The sequence below is a fragment of the Pimephales promelas genome, chromosome 17 (assembly GCF_988280905.1).
Source record: "Pimephales promelas chromosome 17, fPimPro1.hap1.1, whole genome shotgun sequence".
In the NCBI taxonomy this organism is placed as follows: domain Eukaryota; kingdom Metazoa; phylum Chordata; class Actinopteri; order Cypriniformes; family Leuciscidae; genus Pimephales; species Pimephales promelas.
In genome coordinates this window covers 29,863,371-29,882,911 of record NC_142785.1, presented here as the reverse complement: position 1 = coordinate 29,882,911, position 19,541 = coordinate 29,863,371, and the positions used below count along the sequence as shown (strand labels likewise).

The 19,541-nt window shown below is 36.7% G+C and overlaps 1 protein-coding gene across 4 annotated transcripts in view; it reads right to left on the bottom strand.

Moving 5' to 3' along the window:
- Positions 1 to 3,695: 3,695 nt before the first annotated feature.
- Positions 3,696 to 19,541, bottom strand: part of LOC120474747 (cadherin-18) — a 218,080-nt gene continuing 202,234 nt past the window's right edge. For all 4 annotated transcript variants that reach the window (XM_039665305.2, XM_089122348.1, XM_039665304.2 and 1 more), the window contains 2 exons: positions 9,545 to 9,796; positions 3,696 to 4,587 (listed from right to left, as the gene is read on the bottom strand). In XM_039665305.2, coding sequence (XP_039521239.2) covers positions 4,034 to 4,587; positions 9,545 to 9,796 — 806 coding nt within the window. In that variant the 3' untranslated portion in view covers positions 3,696 to 4,033. The remainder of the gene's footprint in view (positions 4,588 to 9,544; positions 9,797 to 19,541) is intronic.

The following is a 19,541-nucleotide window of genomic DNA, read 5'->3' as shown; positions in this document are numbered from 1 at the left end:
GGCATTTAAAATGTTTTTGTAAATCAAAATCTTGAATAAAAGTATTAAATTACCTTAACATTTTTTTTTTCCTGACCCCAAACTTTGAAAAAAAAAAAAAAAAAAAAAAAAAACGATCTAGAGTGTCTAGACGTAGTTCACAGCTTTTGAGAAACACCCTGTTTCCTTGAGAAATAACATGACACATGTGTAGTCCTGCTCGCTGCTTGAAACAGAGCCTCATTTTTAACAAATTACCATTTTGCTGACTCCAGAAGTTCCTGTCGAGCTCTGGCAACCCGGAGTACAGTAATAACAGTTGTTGAAGTCAAACCCACATTTGAAACAGCGATACAAACTTTCATTCAGTCGTGTTAACAAGAAATCTCAGAGGTGATTACCAAACGAAAATGTCTTGGTTTCTTACCGGGAAATGATAAAGAGAACAAACCAGGGTACAGAAAGAGGAAAGCGTGACACTCAGCAGATCTACTCAAGCAGAAAGCACAGCCTGTCAGGATCACCACACACACACACACACACACACACACACACACACACACACACACACACACACACACACACACACACACACACACACACACACACACACACACACACACATCTCCCCCTTCTCCCTCATGTAAAGATACACAACACTGCATCACACACTTCACCACCTACATGATTCACAGCGAATATAACGATTCTTAAAATATTCTAAGTGCATATGATATTTATGCACACTTTTATTTATATTTACTTACTATGACTTAATAGTACACTACCAGTCAAAAACTTGGACACACTTGACTGAATTGACATTTTTCATGACATAGAACCCTTAAATCTAAAGTTTCAGGTTTAAATGGTTGCAATTCGTTTGGTAGACACATACATATATGTCTACAGATTTTTAAATGAATATGAAGCATATGGTAAAGCAGCCCATGGTTATTGCTTATTTTTGATATGCGGTCTTCTAGTGTACACTACTGTTCAAAATACTTTCTTAATAAATACATTAATTGTATTCTGCATGGTTTGTTTAAAATGATCAAAAAAGTAACAAAAACATTTGTAATGTCATACAATATTTCTATTTCAAATAAATGTTGTTGATCTTCTGTTTCCACACAAATATTCATAGCAGTAATGATGCTGAAAATCCAGTTTTGTCATGAATAAACTAAATTTTATATAGATTAAATATATTAAATAGAAACTGGCTCATTTAAATCGCAATAATATTTCATAATGTTACAGTCTTTAGTGTATTTTAATCAAATAAATGTAGCTTTGGTGGGCATACGAGACTTCATTCAAAAACAATATATATATATATATATATATATGAAGACAATTATATATTTTTACTTTAAAAACCATTTGTCATACCGCAGGACCTTTACCAATGAATTAGTAAAAGTTAAAAAGTGATTAAGTGAAAAAAGTTAAAAAGTTATTTTTTTAAGCTTCAGAGCAGATTAAAAAAAAACATACACACGTTCACTCATACATTTAGTATCAATTTAAAGAGATAGTCCAAGTCCACCCAAAAATTATAATTCTGTCATCATGTACTCACCCTTGTGTTATTCCAAACCTGTATCCAAACGTTCCTTTTTTCTGCATAAAACAGACATAAAAAAGACATTTACAAAATATAAACACACACACACACATTATATTCTATTGTATTCTTACAATCTTTACAATATCCTGGAAAGAGAGCCCAAGCTAGCCACCAGCATAATTCAAAAGCTCAACAAACACACACACACTCTCTCTGACACATGCAGAAATAGTGAAATATTCATAACCTTCTCACTTCATTCATGTAGTCACTATAAACTAGGAACCTGGGGAATGTGGATAGTGACTGAGAAAGTGGAAAACAGAGTGTCTGTCTTCTTAAGTGTTCAATGGGAGTCCCACACTCATAAAAAATGAACAGGGTTCTGTAATCACAGTCAAGAAGCAGAACTGACTTTATATAATGGAATCCAAAGCAGAGTGAGTTGCCAATGGGACACACACCAGAAGAGACGCTGGTACGAAGGGTACGGCCGGGTCATTCGGCTGCTTCTTTTAGGGAAGGAAATCAAAGATGGCTGATTAGACAAGACACATTATTATAATATACTAGTGTATCATTCAGTACATGCAAATTGTTATAAATAGCTTGACTGAATTTAAAATGGATTTTTAACTTGCTTGATAAGCATTTATATGTGTATTAGTGACATGTTACCGTAGCTTAGCAATCCGTCACATCTAGGGAAGGCAGATGTCTGAAAATACTGCGGTTTTCAGAAAGAGCCTGTATACTATAAAGTGAGCAATTATGGAAATGTTTATGCACAATAATGTAAATGCTTTTAGGCAGACCTAAGTTTTTCAGCACCACTTTCACAATAAAATTGAATGATGCAGTGGAGTAGAAAAGCCTAAAGTTACATTCAATGTGTCAGTCTGATATATACCAGTGGGAAATATAGTGTGTGTAGGTAATTCACTCAGTAACTTGCTTAAAAACATATTAGAAACTTTGAATCTTTATACTAATTTAAATATCAGATAAAACGCCATTGAAAAGTTGGAAAGTACCTAAAAAACAGCAATTACCAAAACACCTGTTATAAGTTTGGAAACATCCTTTTGTTTTTATGTTTTTGAAAGAAGTGTCTTCTGCTCATCAAGGCTGCATTTATTTTATCAAAAATACAGTAAAAACTGTGATAATGTGAAATATTATTACAAGTTAAAATAACTGTTTCCTATTTGAATAGATTTTTTAAATGTAATTTATTTCTCTGATCAAAGCTGAATTTTCAGCATCATTACTCCACTCTTCAGTGTCACCCTTCAGAAATCACTCTAATGTGCTGATTTGCTACTCAAGTAACATTTATCATTATTATCATTATTATCAAGGTTTAAAACAGTTTTGATTTTTGTGTAAATGTAATATTTTTTTCAGGGTTCACCGGAAAGTTCAATGAACAGTGCTTATTTTCATTTATAACATAACATTTATTACCATAACATTTATGGTTTCCACAAAAAATGTTAAGCAGCAAAAACGGTTTTCATTATTGATAATAATCAGAAATGTTTCTTGATCAACAATTCATCATATTAGAATGATTTCTGAAGGATCATGTGACACTGAAGACTGGAGAAATGATGCTGAAAATTCAGCTTTGCATCACAGGAATCTAAATATATTAAATTAGAAAGCAATTATTTAAAATTTTATTTAATTTATATATACAAAATTACTGTTTTTACTGTATTTTTGATGAACTAAACACAGCCCATGGCGAGACATTTTATTTTGAATGTTTTTGAATGTATATACAGTATATATATATATATATATATATATATATATATATATATATATATATATTTGTGTTGTATAGGCTATATCTAAGGCACCAACAAGAATCATGAATAAAAAAAAAAAAAAAAATATATATATATATATATATATTTTTTTTTTACCAATACACAGATAAGACAGACAGAAACACGGATATAGATAGATAGATAGATGATAGATAGATAGATAGATAGATAGATAGATAGATAGATAGATAGATAGATAGATAGATAGATAGATAGATAGATAGATAGATAGATAGATAGATAGATAGATAGATAGATATATAGATAGATAAAAGTGAAGGATAACTTCATGTATATGTATGTGTCAGGAATTCAGGACTTTATTGAGCAATAAAAAATATACACCAGTTAAAATAGTTTCCTTATTTCCATTTTTTTTTTTTTTTTTTTTTTTTGCTTGATTTTCTTTTCAAAACCCTTCTTGTCTTGTTGGGATTCAGAGCTCCGGACATCCAAAAGAAATGAGAGAAAAAAGGCAGCCGGTCCGACATTAAGCTGTGGAGTCCCGGCAGCGCCACAGTCCGAGAGCGCCTCGCTGTATTGATGAAACCATGACGGCGGATGTCGAAAAAGAGCAGGACTTCAAATTTTTTTTTTTCACTGTTATTTGTTCACAGTTTTCTCCGACATTGACAAATACTTATGTCTGCTTCTCCGACTCTGCCTTTTCAGTGGACTCGGACGCCGTTTCAATCTCCTCTATGTAAAGTTCTGCTATTTTTTCAAACTTTGGACCCCAGTCCTCCAGAGCTTTGTAGTCCAGTTCGGAATGTGCTCCGGCTGACCCGAGCGAGCTGACAGAGCCTGCTGGTGACCCCTGACCCTCATAGGCGTAGGTCTGTAAAGAATCATATGGCGGGACGCTAGTGTCCTGATCCGCCTCGTCCACTCTCTGTTTGATGAACTCGCCGACGTCCATTTGCTCCTCTATGTCCAGGGACGAGGGGCTGAGACGGCCGCGGGCCGGTCTCCGTGATGACCACGGCCGGATGCACTCGGGCCGGACGTCCCGACGGAACTTGAGTTCCTCCGCGGCGGCTGGGTTACGGAGAGCGATGATGTCAAAAGCCTCGGTGTCTTCCTCCCCGCCTCCTTCGTCATCATACGTCACGACGTTCTCACGGATGTCCTCCTCCGAGATGATCAACGGCTCTTTTTTGCTTCGCCGCAACGTAATGAACAGAATCACGATGGCTGTGAGGAGCAAGAAGAATAGCCAACTTAATGTTCATATATTCATAAACATGATGCTTCTCATTATATAAACAGTTCTGAAAAATAAAGAGCAATATGATGAAAATTAATGAGAAAAGCCTGATATTACAACAAAATCAACAGGAATGGAAGATAATTGCATTGTGTTTATTAAACATCATCGGGAGCTCTGGGAAACTTTGCTTGGAATTTGAAGGTGCATACAATATTCATGTCAAGTACCGGAAAACTGAAACAATAAATAAATAAAAAGGATTCATCAATGTTATTAACACTGAATAATTTCTCCCGGAAACGCTCCGTCATTACCATTACAGCAAATGCGTCCCGCAGCAGGAGACGTGCGATATTGCTGGGATAAGGGAAAAGCAGGTGTGAAGCATTGTCAATGCATGAACAAGCAAACACATCAGCGGCCAGAGATCACAGCGGATGAGTGATGATTCTTTCAGATCCCATTAGAATGAAGAGAGCCACGATAAATGAACAGCAAGTCAATATCACACATTAGTCTCGATTAGCTTTCACTTCACTGATACACGCTATTAGCTGACACGACTAAAGGTTTATGAAGGAACTTAAAAACACTGTCTGTACAAATGTGAAATATATCTGTACAACATTAAATGCAAGTTCTCTGTAATTTATATTTAAGTTTAAGTCTACAGAGAGAAGGATCAGACAGAAGGTAAAATCCACAAACACACACACACACACACATACATATATATATATATATATATATATATATATATATATATATATATATATATATTTTTTTTTTTTTAAAAAAGCAACTACTATTTTAATAACTAAATCATTTTAAATGTATATATGTAGGATTTATGTAGATATACAAGTGCATCATTTTATTTTATATATATATAAATTGCATTTTTTTAAATATACAATTTTAAATATATATATATATATATATATATATACACTCACCTAAAGGATTATTAGGAACACCTGTTCAATTTCTTAATAATGCAATTATCTAATCAACCAATCACATGACAGTTGCTTCAATGCATTTAGGGGTGTGGTCCTGGTCAAGACAATCTCCTGAACTCCAAACTGAATGTCAGAATGGGAAAAAAAAGTGATTTAAGCCATTTTGAGCATGGCATCTGAGTATTTCACAATCTGCTCAGTTACTGGGATTTTCACGCAAAACCATTTCTAGGGTTTACAAAGAATGCTGTGAAAAGGGAAAAACATCCAGTATGCGGCAGTCCTGTGGGCCAAAATGCCTTGTTGATGCTAGAGGTCAGAGGAGAATGGGTCGACTGATTCAAGCTGATAGAAGAGCAACTTTGACTGAAATAACCACTCGTTACAACCGAGGTATGCACCAAAGCATTTGTGAAGCCACAACACTCACAACCTTGAGGCGGATGGGCTACAACAGCAGAAGACCCCACCGGGTACCACTCATCTCCACTACAAATAGGAAAACGAGGCTACAATTTGCAAGAGTTCACCAAAATTGGACACTTGAAGACTGGAAAAATGTTGCCTGGTCTGATGAGTCTCGATTTCTGTTGAGACATTCAGATGGTAGAGTCAGAATTTGGCGTAAACAGAATGAGAACGTGGATCCATCATGCCTTGTTCCCACTGTGCAGGCTGGTGGTGGTGGTGTAATGGTGTGGGGAATGTTTTCTTGGCACACTTTAGGCCCCTTAGTGCCAATTGGGCATCGTTTAAATGCCACGACCTACCTGAGCATTGTTTCTGATCATGTCCATCCCTTTATGGCCACCATGTACCCATCCTCTAATGGCTAATTCCAGCAGGATAATGGACCATGTCACAAAGCTCGAATCATTTCTAATTGGTTTCTTGAACATGACAATGAGTTCACTGGACTAAAATGGCCCCCAAAGTCACCAGATCTCAACCCAATAGAGCATCTTTGGGATGTGGTGGAACGGGAGCTTCGTGCCCTGGATATGCATCCCACAAATCTCCATCAACTGCCAGATGCTATCCTATCAATATGGGCCAACATTTCTAAAGAATGCTTTCAGCACCTTGTTGAATCAATGCCATGTAGAATTAAAGCAGTTCTGAAGGCGAAAGGGGGTCAAACGCAGTATTAGTATGGTGTTCCTAATAATCCTTTAGGTGAGTGTAATATATTACATTATCTCTTAGCTCTGGTACTTATCTACCATCCTATCAATTAAACAATGATTCGACTAACCATGATTTAACTAAGAATGCAAGTAATGTTCAGTTCAGTCATACTGGTAGTCGACAGAAAGATATCGGACGCTGTTGTATGAATTTTCCACGGCAGCAACACACACCATTGTGCTGTTTGCTAACAAACAAGTAGCTCTCACTTTCCTGGATGTAATCAGCTCTGCTAAAGCCAGCAAATCTAAGAGACAGATTTGTGGAGTGGAAAGAGGGAGATTTTATCAACAAGTGGATTTTACCAGGAGCAAACAGAGCCGTGTTTGAGCAGGGATGTGCAGAACAATGTAGCACGACGTTCAGAACTATATTTAGCCCCGGCAGCTGCTAGGGTGAGTGCTGGAAATCTCTCTGGCTTTTGAAAAGGAGACAGCATCACAGCCGCGAGGTGAGACCTAACCCATGCATCCAGGGCCGGAGAGAGGGAGTAAAGAGATGAGGATGAGAGAGAAGCCTATTACATATGCTGCTCACTTTCTTCAACTCGCACCTTTAAAACAAACCTGTCAGCAGCTCACTCTCACTCTCTGTCTCTCACTGCCTTCTGTTTTCCTCACATCTGTTCGACATTTACCGGGACCAATTCTGTAAAATATGCTTCACTTTTTTAACCTTTCTTTAGTCTCACTATCCATTCTTTGGGCTACTGAGAAATATATATATATATATATATATATATATATATATATATATATATTAGGGGTGTAACGGTACACAAAAATCACGGTTCGGTACGTACCTCGGTTTTAAAGTCACGGTTCGGTACGTTTTCGATACAGCAAAAAGAAAGAAATGCCAGAGAAATTTCCTATTTGTTTAAAGAAAAAATATTTTTAAATAAGTGTGAGTTTTCCTAGATCTTGAAACTTTCAGGTTTATAAATGGGGCTCATCTTTGAAGGATGAACAAATAATGTTTTGGTCATCACGTTAAAAATAACATTTAAATATATATTTATTATAATATTTGAATTTTGAAGTGCTGGAAAAAGATGTGTGAAGTACTTGAAAGCATTTCACCATTCCAGACAAACTGGTTCCAGTTAGTGTTACTATATTAAATCCATGGTGAATGTTGCTGGTCTGTGGACGAATCGAAAGTATTACTAGTTCATTCACGGCACAATGTTTCTCCTGGTTTCCTTGACAGCGCTGTTTGATCTAATAGAGATCTACGGTTAATAACAGGGAAATGTGAATGCATCTCACTAGATCTCGCAGCGATGTTATTACCTCAGTGGCGAATTCAAATGTTTTCTTTACCAGATCTCTTAGCGCTGTGTGGTAACAGTGTTGCTTGATCGAGATCGGCTTGCGCTGCACAGATGTTGCTGGTTCGAACTGATAAACGATCCGTGAAGCACATAACGAGCAGCGCAGTTTCGTTCTGCTTTCATTACGCTTGCCATTTGATGTTGCGCAACGTTGTGTTGGCCGCGTCAGCACGAATTTTGCCGGCAGGAAAAATGGTCCAAGCAATCTTCGGTTTGTATGCGTACCGAACCGGAAGCCTCGAACCGAAACGGTTCAATACGAATACATGTACCGTTACACCCCTAATATATATATATATATATATATATATATATATATATATATATATATGTTGGTTTGTAGAGATTCTACTATTGTACAGCTATTTAATCCACTGGATTATAACTGTATTGTCATCATGATTCATTTATTCATGCTTTGATATAATCTTTAGTCACACTGGCCCCCACTATCTGCCCTGCTGTGAACACTACAGCATTCATCAATGTTTTGTTCGTGACATTTTGATGCAGTCACAACCTTTCACCTGCTGTTCCGGGACCCATGAAATCCTATAAGTACACCCGTTACTTTTGATCCGCAGGTTTAAAAGGTGAAAGATGAAAAGTCAAGAGTTAAACAGGTCTGGATCATGTGGAATTAGGACAATAAATGTCAGAATCCTGCAGTGAAAACTAAAACTGGAAAGGTGATAAATGAGCAGCAGTTGAAGAAAACCAGCCTCCATGTGATCTACCTACTGTACATACCGGTACACATTACATTTTTTTTTTAAATTCTTAATACATCTTTATTATTCTTTATTATTCAATTCTATTACATTAATTAATGTTATATTTTTATTTACAACTTACATAATTTATTAAAATCTTTTTAACAATTGAATAATAAATATGTTAATAATGTTAGATATAAATAAGTAAATATAAAAAAAAAATAGTCAATTATGTTTAATAATATAAAATAATATAATATGGTAGATAATTGGTAAAATATTTAAATATAAATACATAATAAAAAAAAGATATGATGTTTAATCCATTATATACTATTTTTTTAAATATAAATTTAATACTTATTAAACATTATTTACAATTTTAAACATAAACATACTTATTTATTATTTAAATATAATATTTATTATTTACAAGTCAATCAATTATTAAGCAATAATACCATCCCCAAACATCCACAAGACTAGAAACCCTGCCATAGATTATTTTCTTAATATTCAGAACTGTGTTATATTCCAGAAGTTAGCTCTACGAATGCAGTTATACATTATCTATGAACAACAGCACTAATATTCTCATGCAGAGTTATCCCCGGTAAATATCATCAAATATTGCAAGATAAATCTGCATTATTTATTCTTTTGATCATGTATAAAAAAAAAAAAATGAAGTAAATGTTTGCATAACTGTTCTCAGGCATCATGTCCAGGTTGAACTCACCCAGTAAAATGAGCACACAGAGCAGGATGGCTATCAGAGCGCCCGTGCTGAGCCCTGCGGACGACAGGAAGGCTTCGCCCTGGCAGATCTTCAGTCTGATGCCTCTCTGGCAGGAACACACTCGGAGTGTGAGGGTACTGGTGCTGCTCAGGACGGGCTCCCCGTCATCCCACACCACCACCGGGAGCTCGTACAGTTCCTGGGTCAGTCTGTGGAATCGCCTCCGTCTGGCGATGATGTTGGCAGTGCTGTCTGCGGACAGAGATGAGGTCACGGTTAACGACTCATTGAGCTATCAGATGGCTTCAGAGGAAATGTCTGGTTTATGTTGCTATTTGAAACTTGGCCTTGCTCCTCCACATGATTTTAAACTGGAAATAACAAGTGATTGTCACTTTCCTACTGTCACAGAAAAAAATAGTCTAGGCCTTCAATATCTTTTCAAATGCATTTTACTTTGTGCATAGTTTATTGTTTATATATTATTTATATATATATATCCTGGAATTGTTCACGTGATTCTGCTACAACATCTTCCGAAAGTTTCATTCACCCACATGCAGAGGAAAGCATTGGAGCATCGAGAGTCACTTTGAGCACAGAGTAAGTCAAGATCTCCTGTTTTAATGTTACAACAAATTCACAACTTGCTTGACTCAAACAATGACAACTTGACTGATGTTAGAGAACGTTTCCCAGATAATTAGCATCAGTTTTTTCATGAGTGTCTGTAACTGTAACTTAGCCAACAGTTTTACAGCCTGTTCACTGACAACACCTGCTCAGAACAAGTAGTCGAGGCCTAGCCATATTTTCCTTATCACACGATGACTGACATATTGTCACATTATATCTCTCTCTCTCTCCAAATTGGCTTAATAAATTTATTAGAACTAAATAAATTAAAGTGTATTGCATAGTCGATTTTATAGATCACTTTTAAAATCATGTCATATTTTATAATTATATCCTGGCCATGGATGCATCATTAATCATTGCATATGTCATGCAAAGATGTCAGGTAAAAAGCAATTATGCATCCTCTTATTCACCCTGAGAGGAAAGCCCCCTAAAAGGGCCAGTTTAGAGGTTCATTTGCTGATCTTTTTGCAAAAAATAAATAAATAAATAAATAAATAAAAAAAACCCACAAAAATCGTAGAATACAGTTAATGTGACTGATGCAGAATATATATATGCAAATGTAAAAATAGCCTAATGGAAATTCAACTACAGTTACTGTGACTGATACTGAATATGTAATGCAAATGTAAAAAATATAATGGAAATGCAAATACATTGTCGGATGATTATAAACATGGTATTTTGCTTATTTATGCCTGCAGTGCAGTGCAGTGCAGAAAATGATGTGACAACAATAAGGTCTAAATGTTAGTAAGGCCCCTCTAACAGTACAACTGGCCCAAGCTTGATGGAAATGAGGGATTTCATTTACATACTCTCTACTGGACATTAGATTAAAAAAAAATCAAATAAATAAATTAAAAATAAAATAAAATTGTGAGTGAGCATACTTGACTAAAAGTAAAGAGGGCCAACAGTGTACACAGTCGATATGCTAACAATTGTTAACAGAACAATGAGCAATTGAATTGAAATTAAAATGAATGAAAAGAAGAAAACTAGGACAATCCAAGGGTGAAAAGCAAAAGTAATGAGAAAGACTGATAACAGATGCGAATAAATACACAGACACAGAGAGAATGAGAGGAAAAACAGAGAGGGAGAAAGAGGCCAGATAAGAGATCATTATATTAAATTAGTCTGGTTTGAGCACAGGCCACTCTCGTTGAGGCTCTCTGCCTCAGTGTGTGCCATTTCAGAGCATTTAGGAGCCCCATTCCCACAGATGGGCTTTTAATGGGAGAACTCGCATTCCCTGAGCCCAGGATACGTGAGGTCTGTCTAATGCTGGCCGCCTACAGCACAGCGAGTAAAGCTCTTAACCCGAGAATCAACCTAATGAGCCTCTATCTAGACCTTTCTGAACTTTACATCCTCCAGCAATCCTTACGTTTCTGAGCATTTTGAGTGAGGGATGCTGGACCGACAAGGATAAGGGGAAATCGAATGAAACTGAACACCATTCGAGTCAAAGAGTGAGCGAGCGAGTGAGAGAAAGAGGCATGGAAGATCTATTGTTAAAAGAAATCCAGAATGATTCAATACATTTTCACCTTTTAAAATGAACGGTACTTATAATAATATAATTTTGTAAACTATAGAGCTACTTACATTTTTTGTCAGTGGTTACATCGATAGGTGGCGGAAAGTGTATTGAGTGAGTCACTGAAACATTCATTCAATGTTTAAAAAACATACTGGCTGCGTCCGAAAGCTACGTAAGCTGTCTACGGTGGATAGGAAGTAATCAAGGCACGTCTCAATAATGCTAGCCGCACTTCCTGTCTCCTGAGATTCCTTCATCTGATCGGTTGCTACCTTTTATATTCCCAAATGTCAACGCATTCTCACCCCAACGCGTCACCTTTGACCATGCTTCAATATTTGACGTTTTAGGCGCCCTTTAGCGTCACTTACATGACGCGATCCTACGGCGTCATCTCACTGACGCTAAAGGAAAGCGTCAGTTAGAGGACGCGGTTAGGTTTAGGTGTGGGGTGGGGGTAGGGTACACGCGATCCTAGGGCGTCATCTAACTGACGCTAAAGGGCGCCTAAAGCGTCAGATATTGAAGCATGTCCAAATGTCAGTTAAGTGACGCCTTGGGGGTGAGAATGGGCTGCAAATGTATGTAAATGTATGTTTTGACCAAAGTTTTCCACTTCTAGTAAGAAATGTCTATTTAAGTAATTAAATATTCGCTAATTATCACCAAAGCTAGCTCTATTTTGCCGTAGATCAGGTTGGCGAGACATCCGGTCACACATGAGATCTTTCGCAAACCACAATGATCCAGTGATCCAATTCATTCCGAATGGACAAAAATCAAGTCCCGCCCTTCATTTTTCTTGTTCTAGAAGGCATTTCACACAGATAAATGTCACAATAGGAAAGAAAATACTTCCAATTCATGACAATTATTAGTAAATAAATGCATTATGGTGTTATCGTATTGCGTTTCGTCACTCATAAGCATCCATAAGACATGATCACATTACTTGACAGCTACTTCTACTGCTTTACATATCATGTGGATATGCACGTATATGGAGTTTAACAGGGATGTGCCTGCACACATAGGCTATGGGAACGTCAGATGCTGCTATCTGTCTTGATGCTGTGAAAAACCTTCCCTGCCAGCGCAACATTAAATACCTGCAGACAACAAAAGCTCTCGCTCCTGGCACCCAACTGTGTCCCATAAACAATCACACAACACAGGACACGCTTTTCTAAACAATATGCTGTTTGTAATACAAGTACATGATATCTATAAAAAAACAAGGGAGAGCGAGAGGAATCTGAAGGCTGAAATCTACTCCCTAATGAATCTGAGGTAAACATCTTGTTCATGGCAGACAATACATGACACATGAAATCTTGCTCACAAGGGTCAGAAATACAAGAATTTCCAAAGAGGCTCTATATATATTTTTTTTATTTTTTTTTTTATTTATTTAAAAACGTTGAACAGGGAATAACCCTAAAATACACTCACCTAAAGTATTATTAGGAACACTAATACTGTGTTTGACCTCACAATACTGAAACATCGCCCACACCATTACATCACCACCACCACCAGCCTGCACAGTGGTAACAAGGCATGATGGATCCATGTTCTCATTCTGTTTACGCCAAATTCTGACTCTACCATCTGAATGTCTCAACAGAAATTGAGACTCATCATACCAGACAACATTTTTCCAGTCTTCAACTGTCCAATTTTGGTGACCTCTAGCAAAAAAAAAAAAAAAAAAAAAAGATAATGATAATTTAAAATGAGTTAACAGTTCATTTTACAGTTCCACATTTAGTTCATCATCTTACGTAATGCATTATTTGATTCATTATCTGATTCCAATTGTATTGAGGTTGATGGTTTTATATGGTTAGAAATGATATGTCTTAATAAATAAACGCAAAAATCCAAGAAAATCAAATGCAGGCAGTAATTGGCCCTTAATGGAAAAGTTTAATTTCACATTGCACATGAATTCCCACAACAACAAACACACTTCTAACTATGAAGACTTATAATCAATAAATCATTTCCCAAAGTAACAAATAAGCAGAAAGAAGGCAAACATTTGTGTCTTGGTCCTCACCCGCTGGTGGCTGACAGCATGCTGTCTCTAATTGAAACACAACACTGCTCAAACTGACATGTGAGAGAATAAGCTGTATGTTCACTTTCAGGACACAAAAACAGACTGAAACCACCACCTTCACATCTGTCTACATTTCAGTCCTGAAAACAACCGACCTACTGTAAAATCACACACAATGTTTCCATTTCCTTTAAAGGAATAAAAGAACCGCTCGGTCAAATAATGGTCAAATAATGTGCATATATGCTAATGAGATGCTCAGTGATTGGTGGCTATAACTCCTTAGCCAATTAATTCTTATTCGATTTGCTGCTTCACTCAGCTCCGTCAAAAGGCTCATTTAAGACGTCGAGCGTCTTGCCATGTCATTCGGCTCTTCCTCACAATCTACACTAGCAAAGACAAATATCAAATCTGCACTCTAAAAAAATGCTGGGTTGTTTTAACCCAAATTTGGGTCAAATATGGACAAACACAAATGTTGGGTTAAAAATGTAATTTAAACATTTAACCCAATGGCTGAGTTTGTCCATATTTGACCCAAAGATAAGTTAAAACAACCCAGCATTTTTTGAGCGTGAGTTATTTGTTGCAGATTAAGTGGAAGCTTTTAAAATACTTGTGCTTTTACAGGATGAATATAAAGAACAAGCAATCCAACATTCTTATCATTTCATAACTCTGCGCAACTAACATTCCAGCTCCCAACTAGGCCGTTATTTCACACAAAACTGCTCTTTTCGTCCATATTTACCCTCTGGTGAGCAGGAGGTCACATCAAAATGCAGAAAATTCTGTAATTTCTACCATTAAACTGAGTTGATGAAAAAAAAAACTGCTTACCCACAACTGTTAGCCAGGCACTTGGTGTGGACGCCGTTTCTCAGCTCAATATTTACACGCTTGTTTTAAGTCGATCTTCTTGAATCATTTATCCTTGTCAGAAGCAGTCTGTATGCAACACAGTTTGTGCACTTGCAGCAAATCATTTATTCAGGACAGTTTATGGGGTGCTGTTAAAAGCACAACTATTTGTATGGCTGATACACAAGGTTAGGGATCTGAAAAATATTCACGCCTAAAATATTAAACTCCGGTGCATAATTTATCCTGCCTCATTTGTACCTGAATACAACCTCAATCACCTTGTTGCAGATTTAGTTTTCTAAGTCAACAGACTTTTCTAAACATTTACCCTAGGAAAAATCCCATTGAAATACACTGTGGGACTAGAACCATGTATAACAATTTAGAAAACACCTTAGCAACCCAAAATAACACCTTAGCAACCATAAAGTAAGAGCAGTAATTTTAAGTCAACCTGAATTGGCATTTGGACAAAACATTTCAGAGTATAAACAGAGTATTCAACAATGACAACAACAAAAAGTGGGCGTTTGATTGCCATTTTTTACTAGAACTCTTCAATTGAGCCCTATAAAGTGTGAATGGTTGGAGTGCCAAGTGTTTGTTATAGTCCATGTTTGGTCTCTCCGATCTCAGAAAAAAAAAAAAAAAAAAAAAAAAAAAACCCACAGCATAGTCAGGTTAATAAGTTATCAAAGAACTGTAATAAAGAATTAAATAGAATTAGAAAATATCTAAGCAACACTGCATGAGGCATTCCCTAAACTCAGAAACTCCACTGATTTATCTTTCCCCTTAAACAACTAAAGGAAAAAAAAAAAACTAAAAATTATAACTTTAAGCAATAAAAAAAAAAACAGCTTTCACTGGGAAAACAGCCATGTTCTGTCGAAAAACAACACTTCAACCTTCACTGAAGTGGCAGGATATCTGAGTGACACTCCGACTAATTAAAATCCCCAAATATCATCAGCCTGACAGCAACAGCTTTCAACTCCTCTGATGAGGGGCTGTACGAGAAAGGTCTTTCTGTATGAAAACGTGCAAAAAAATGCCTTCAGAAATCAATTGATCTGTTAAAGTAACGGCGTCGTTTCGAGATCTGAGCGCTGGTTTAATTGCCTGGAAAAAAATTAAAATGGAAAAGAAAATGTCATCGTGATGATTTGGTACCAGCCAAAGGATCAAGGAAAGACTAATTATAAGTCATTTGGAAGCTAGGCCATGTTCCTTGCTCATTCAGAGTCTGTTATATAAATAAATATATTCTTTATAAATAAGGTTGAATCACACACACACTGAGGGCCAGGCCATTTGCCTGAGGGCCATCTAGCTAAGGCAAGCAATATGTGTGTGCATAAGAGAGAGAAGACATAGAAATTCCTCAAGCTCTTTTCTTTGAGTTTGATTTCCATACTGCTAAAAAACACGGTCATTATACACAAAGATTGAGATACTTTAAAGCTGTCGTTTCACAAATCAGTTACTCAATCTACAGTAATTCACCAAAAGGCACACTTTTCATTTTCGATAGTTTGATACACATCAAACAAACAATTAAGAGAAAGTAACTACACTAAGCAATTTTAAGCATGAAACCAAAGTAATTGTGTGTTAAGAGTGTTTTCTTCCCTATATATGAGTGAAACCAAATAACGGTTTTGTGAAATTAATCTTTCGTGAAAACAATCTCCTGATGCACTGAAACGATTCAGCTCAAAATAATACTTTACTCATGATCTATTCACACAATGCTACATCTCTCATGAGCTCTTACGAAAGCATCAAGAGCAACTGTTGAGATTATACGAGAATAAATGTATGTCTGAGTCCACAGACCATCAACTAGTCATCTTCACTTTCATTGTATTGAAAATACATCTTTTATCATGGTCATCCGGTCACTCATTACTCAATGATATCTTCAGACTGTATTGCATCCCCATCATGCAGTTCGGAAATGGCCTTATGTTCACCATCATAATAATGATCTTAATGACTGGTAAATGATTCATTTCTCCTGTTACTTTTTGGTTTACAGTCTATCTGGTTTCCTGTCCAGACGCCCACCAATGGACTGACAACAAATAAAAGAACAGCCTTCTCAGACGCTGGCTGCATAATAAAACAAGGTAGTGTTAAACACTATAGAGAAGCACGTCTCTATGAAGGCCTCAAGATACGGTGTATTAGGCCGACGGGAATAGGATGAGAGTCTTTCAGAGACAGATGGGAAACAGGAAGGATAGACAGAGAGTGAGAGAAACGGTTTTGAAAGCGGATGGGTATACTTGCAAGAGAGTGAGAAATAATGAGGTGTGGAGAAAAAAAATTGTATCTGGGATTTTTGTTAGAGATATAAGGAATAGTTCAACCAAAAATGATATATATATATATATATATATATTTTATATATTATATATTTTATATATTATATACAATATTTTTTATTTGCAAAGTATATATATATATATATATATATACTGTATATACATACTTTGCAAATAAAAAATATTGGTAACGCTTCCTTTTACGGTCCAGTTACCCACCCATGTAAATACTATGTACTTATTTTAGTAACTACAATTACTGGGTAATAACTAGTACTAACCCTGAACCTCAACGCATTCTCACCCCAAGGCGTCACCTTTGACCATGCTTCAATATTTGACGTTTTAGGCACCCTTTAGCGTCACTTACATGACGCGATCCTACGGCGTCATCTAACTGACGCTAAAGGAAAGCGTCAGTTAGAGGACGCGGTTAGGTTTAGGTGTGGGGTGGGGGTAGGGTACACGCGATCCTAGGGCGTCATCTAACTGACGCTAAAGGAAAGCGTCAGTTAGAGGACGCGGTTAGGTTTAGGTGTGGGGTGGGGGTAGGGTACACGCGATCCTAGGGCGTCATCTAACTGACGCTAAAGGCCGCCTAAAGCGTCAGATATTGAAGCATGTCCAAATGCTTCCCAATCAGTTAAGTGACGCCTTGGGGGTGAGAATGGGCTGTGAACCTACCCCTAAACCTTCCATGTAGTTACCTTATATTAGCCAATACTTTCTAGGTAATACTTACACTGTAAGTACTGTACTATAAAAGGAAGCGTTACCAAAATATTATGCAAATATATATTAAAAAGATTGTTTCTTTTATTTTTTTAGGTGAACTGTTCCTTTAAGATGGTGTCTGAGTGTATTTGTGTGCAAGGGCTGAACTGATTAGCATGCAATCGAAGCTAAGATTTCATGTGTGCGTCCCTTCAGCATGTTTTGGCCATGCCATTTGTAAGCTCACTCATGAATAATACCTTTCTAATTACCAGCTTCACTACAAAGCGTAATTGAGAAGAGAACATAATCAAACTGAAAATCCATGCGAAGGCCCCTCTTTGCACTCTGGGGCCCTCCATCTTACATTGTTATTCACACAGAGACAGCGTTCATAAAGCAAAACGTGAACTGACAATAATTTAGTACATTTAGCCTCCCTTTCACTGCCTACCAAATAAATTTGGAACCGATAAATCCAGAAATAGAGATGGAAGAAAATTATTTGTATTTTGCAGCACTCAATCTTAAAAAGTCAAAGGTGGAAAAAAGTCAGTCAGTATGTGTTTACTTTTCACCACTAAACATCCATTAAGTGCCTTCATAAAGACCCATTTGCTCTTTTGCAGTACTTCTAAAGACGGAAAATTGGTATTATTGTTAAATTTGAAGCACTTTGAGAGGGTCTTTGTAGACAAGGGGGCTTCACTCACTCGCAGACACAATAAGAGCAGCGCACGTCGACACCGACCACCCGTGGCAAGAGCTGATAATTCTTGGAGTGTCCCGGTGGAGAGAGATTAAACAGCGGAAAACTGTGTGAGAAGAGTGAGACTTGCACTGAGTGCCACTTGGATAAATGAAGTAAACTCCAAACTGCAGTCGGCTGGATAGGAAAGAAGGGATGCACCGATCATGATTTTTCATGGCTGTTACAATTTTTTTTTCAAGCAAATTGGCCAATTCTGATACCATCCTTAAAAAATCTCTAGCCATTCGAAAATATAGGCAACCACTGCATTTTAATCATGATCCAAACAATGACGGTACACACTACTCACATGCAACTCACACTACTCACTCAAAGACAAGTTTTTGTTTTTGATTTCAGTTAGATGGTATAATTTCAAGATTGAAAGCAAACATAAATTGGTGTGACTTTAGATTTGTGAAATGATGCTACATAAGATATCTGCACAAAACAAAAACAGCAGAAGGTCTGAATGAAAATGCACTTTCACTCTCTGACAGTAGGTGGCGCTTATGGATATAGCGATTTCTTGGTTACCACTGTCAGCGCTTATAAACCCTACTTTAAAGGTCCCATTCTTCATGTTTTTTTTTGAAGCTTTGATTGTGTTTACAGTGTGCAATATAACATCTGCTTATCGCACGTTGCCCGGAAAGGTCATGCCTCTTAGCATAAATTGGAGATGCATGCGCTGAATTTTATTGTAAAAATGTCAAACATTACCATATCAATTTGAGCCTGAATCAGACTCGGAAAACATAGATGAAGAGAATCGATTAGAACCTGTTCGAACACGATTTTCGCAGGATGTTTCACAGTGGTAAGCTGTTTATTTAGTAGTTGTCATACTTTTAATTGGATAATTGTAATGTTAAATGTTACAAACTGTTATAAAAGCTTGTGGTATATGTTTTTTTTTTCAGTCTGTCGAATTAACGATGGTGTTGTTGATTTGTCTCTTCTATTTTCACCATCTGTTCTTGAGACATGGACAACTTAACTGTTGTCCATCACAAATGTAACATTTTAACTTCTTTATTTCTTAAAAAGGCATTTCATTATCACTTACTACCCCTAAA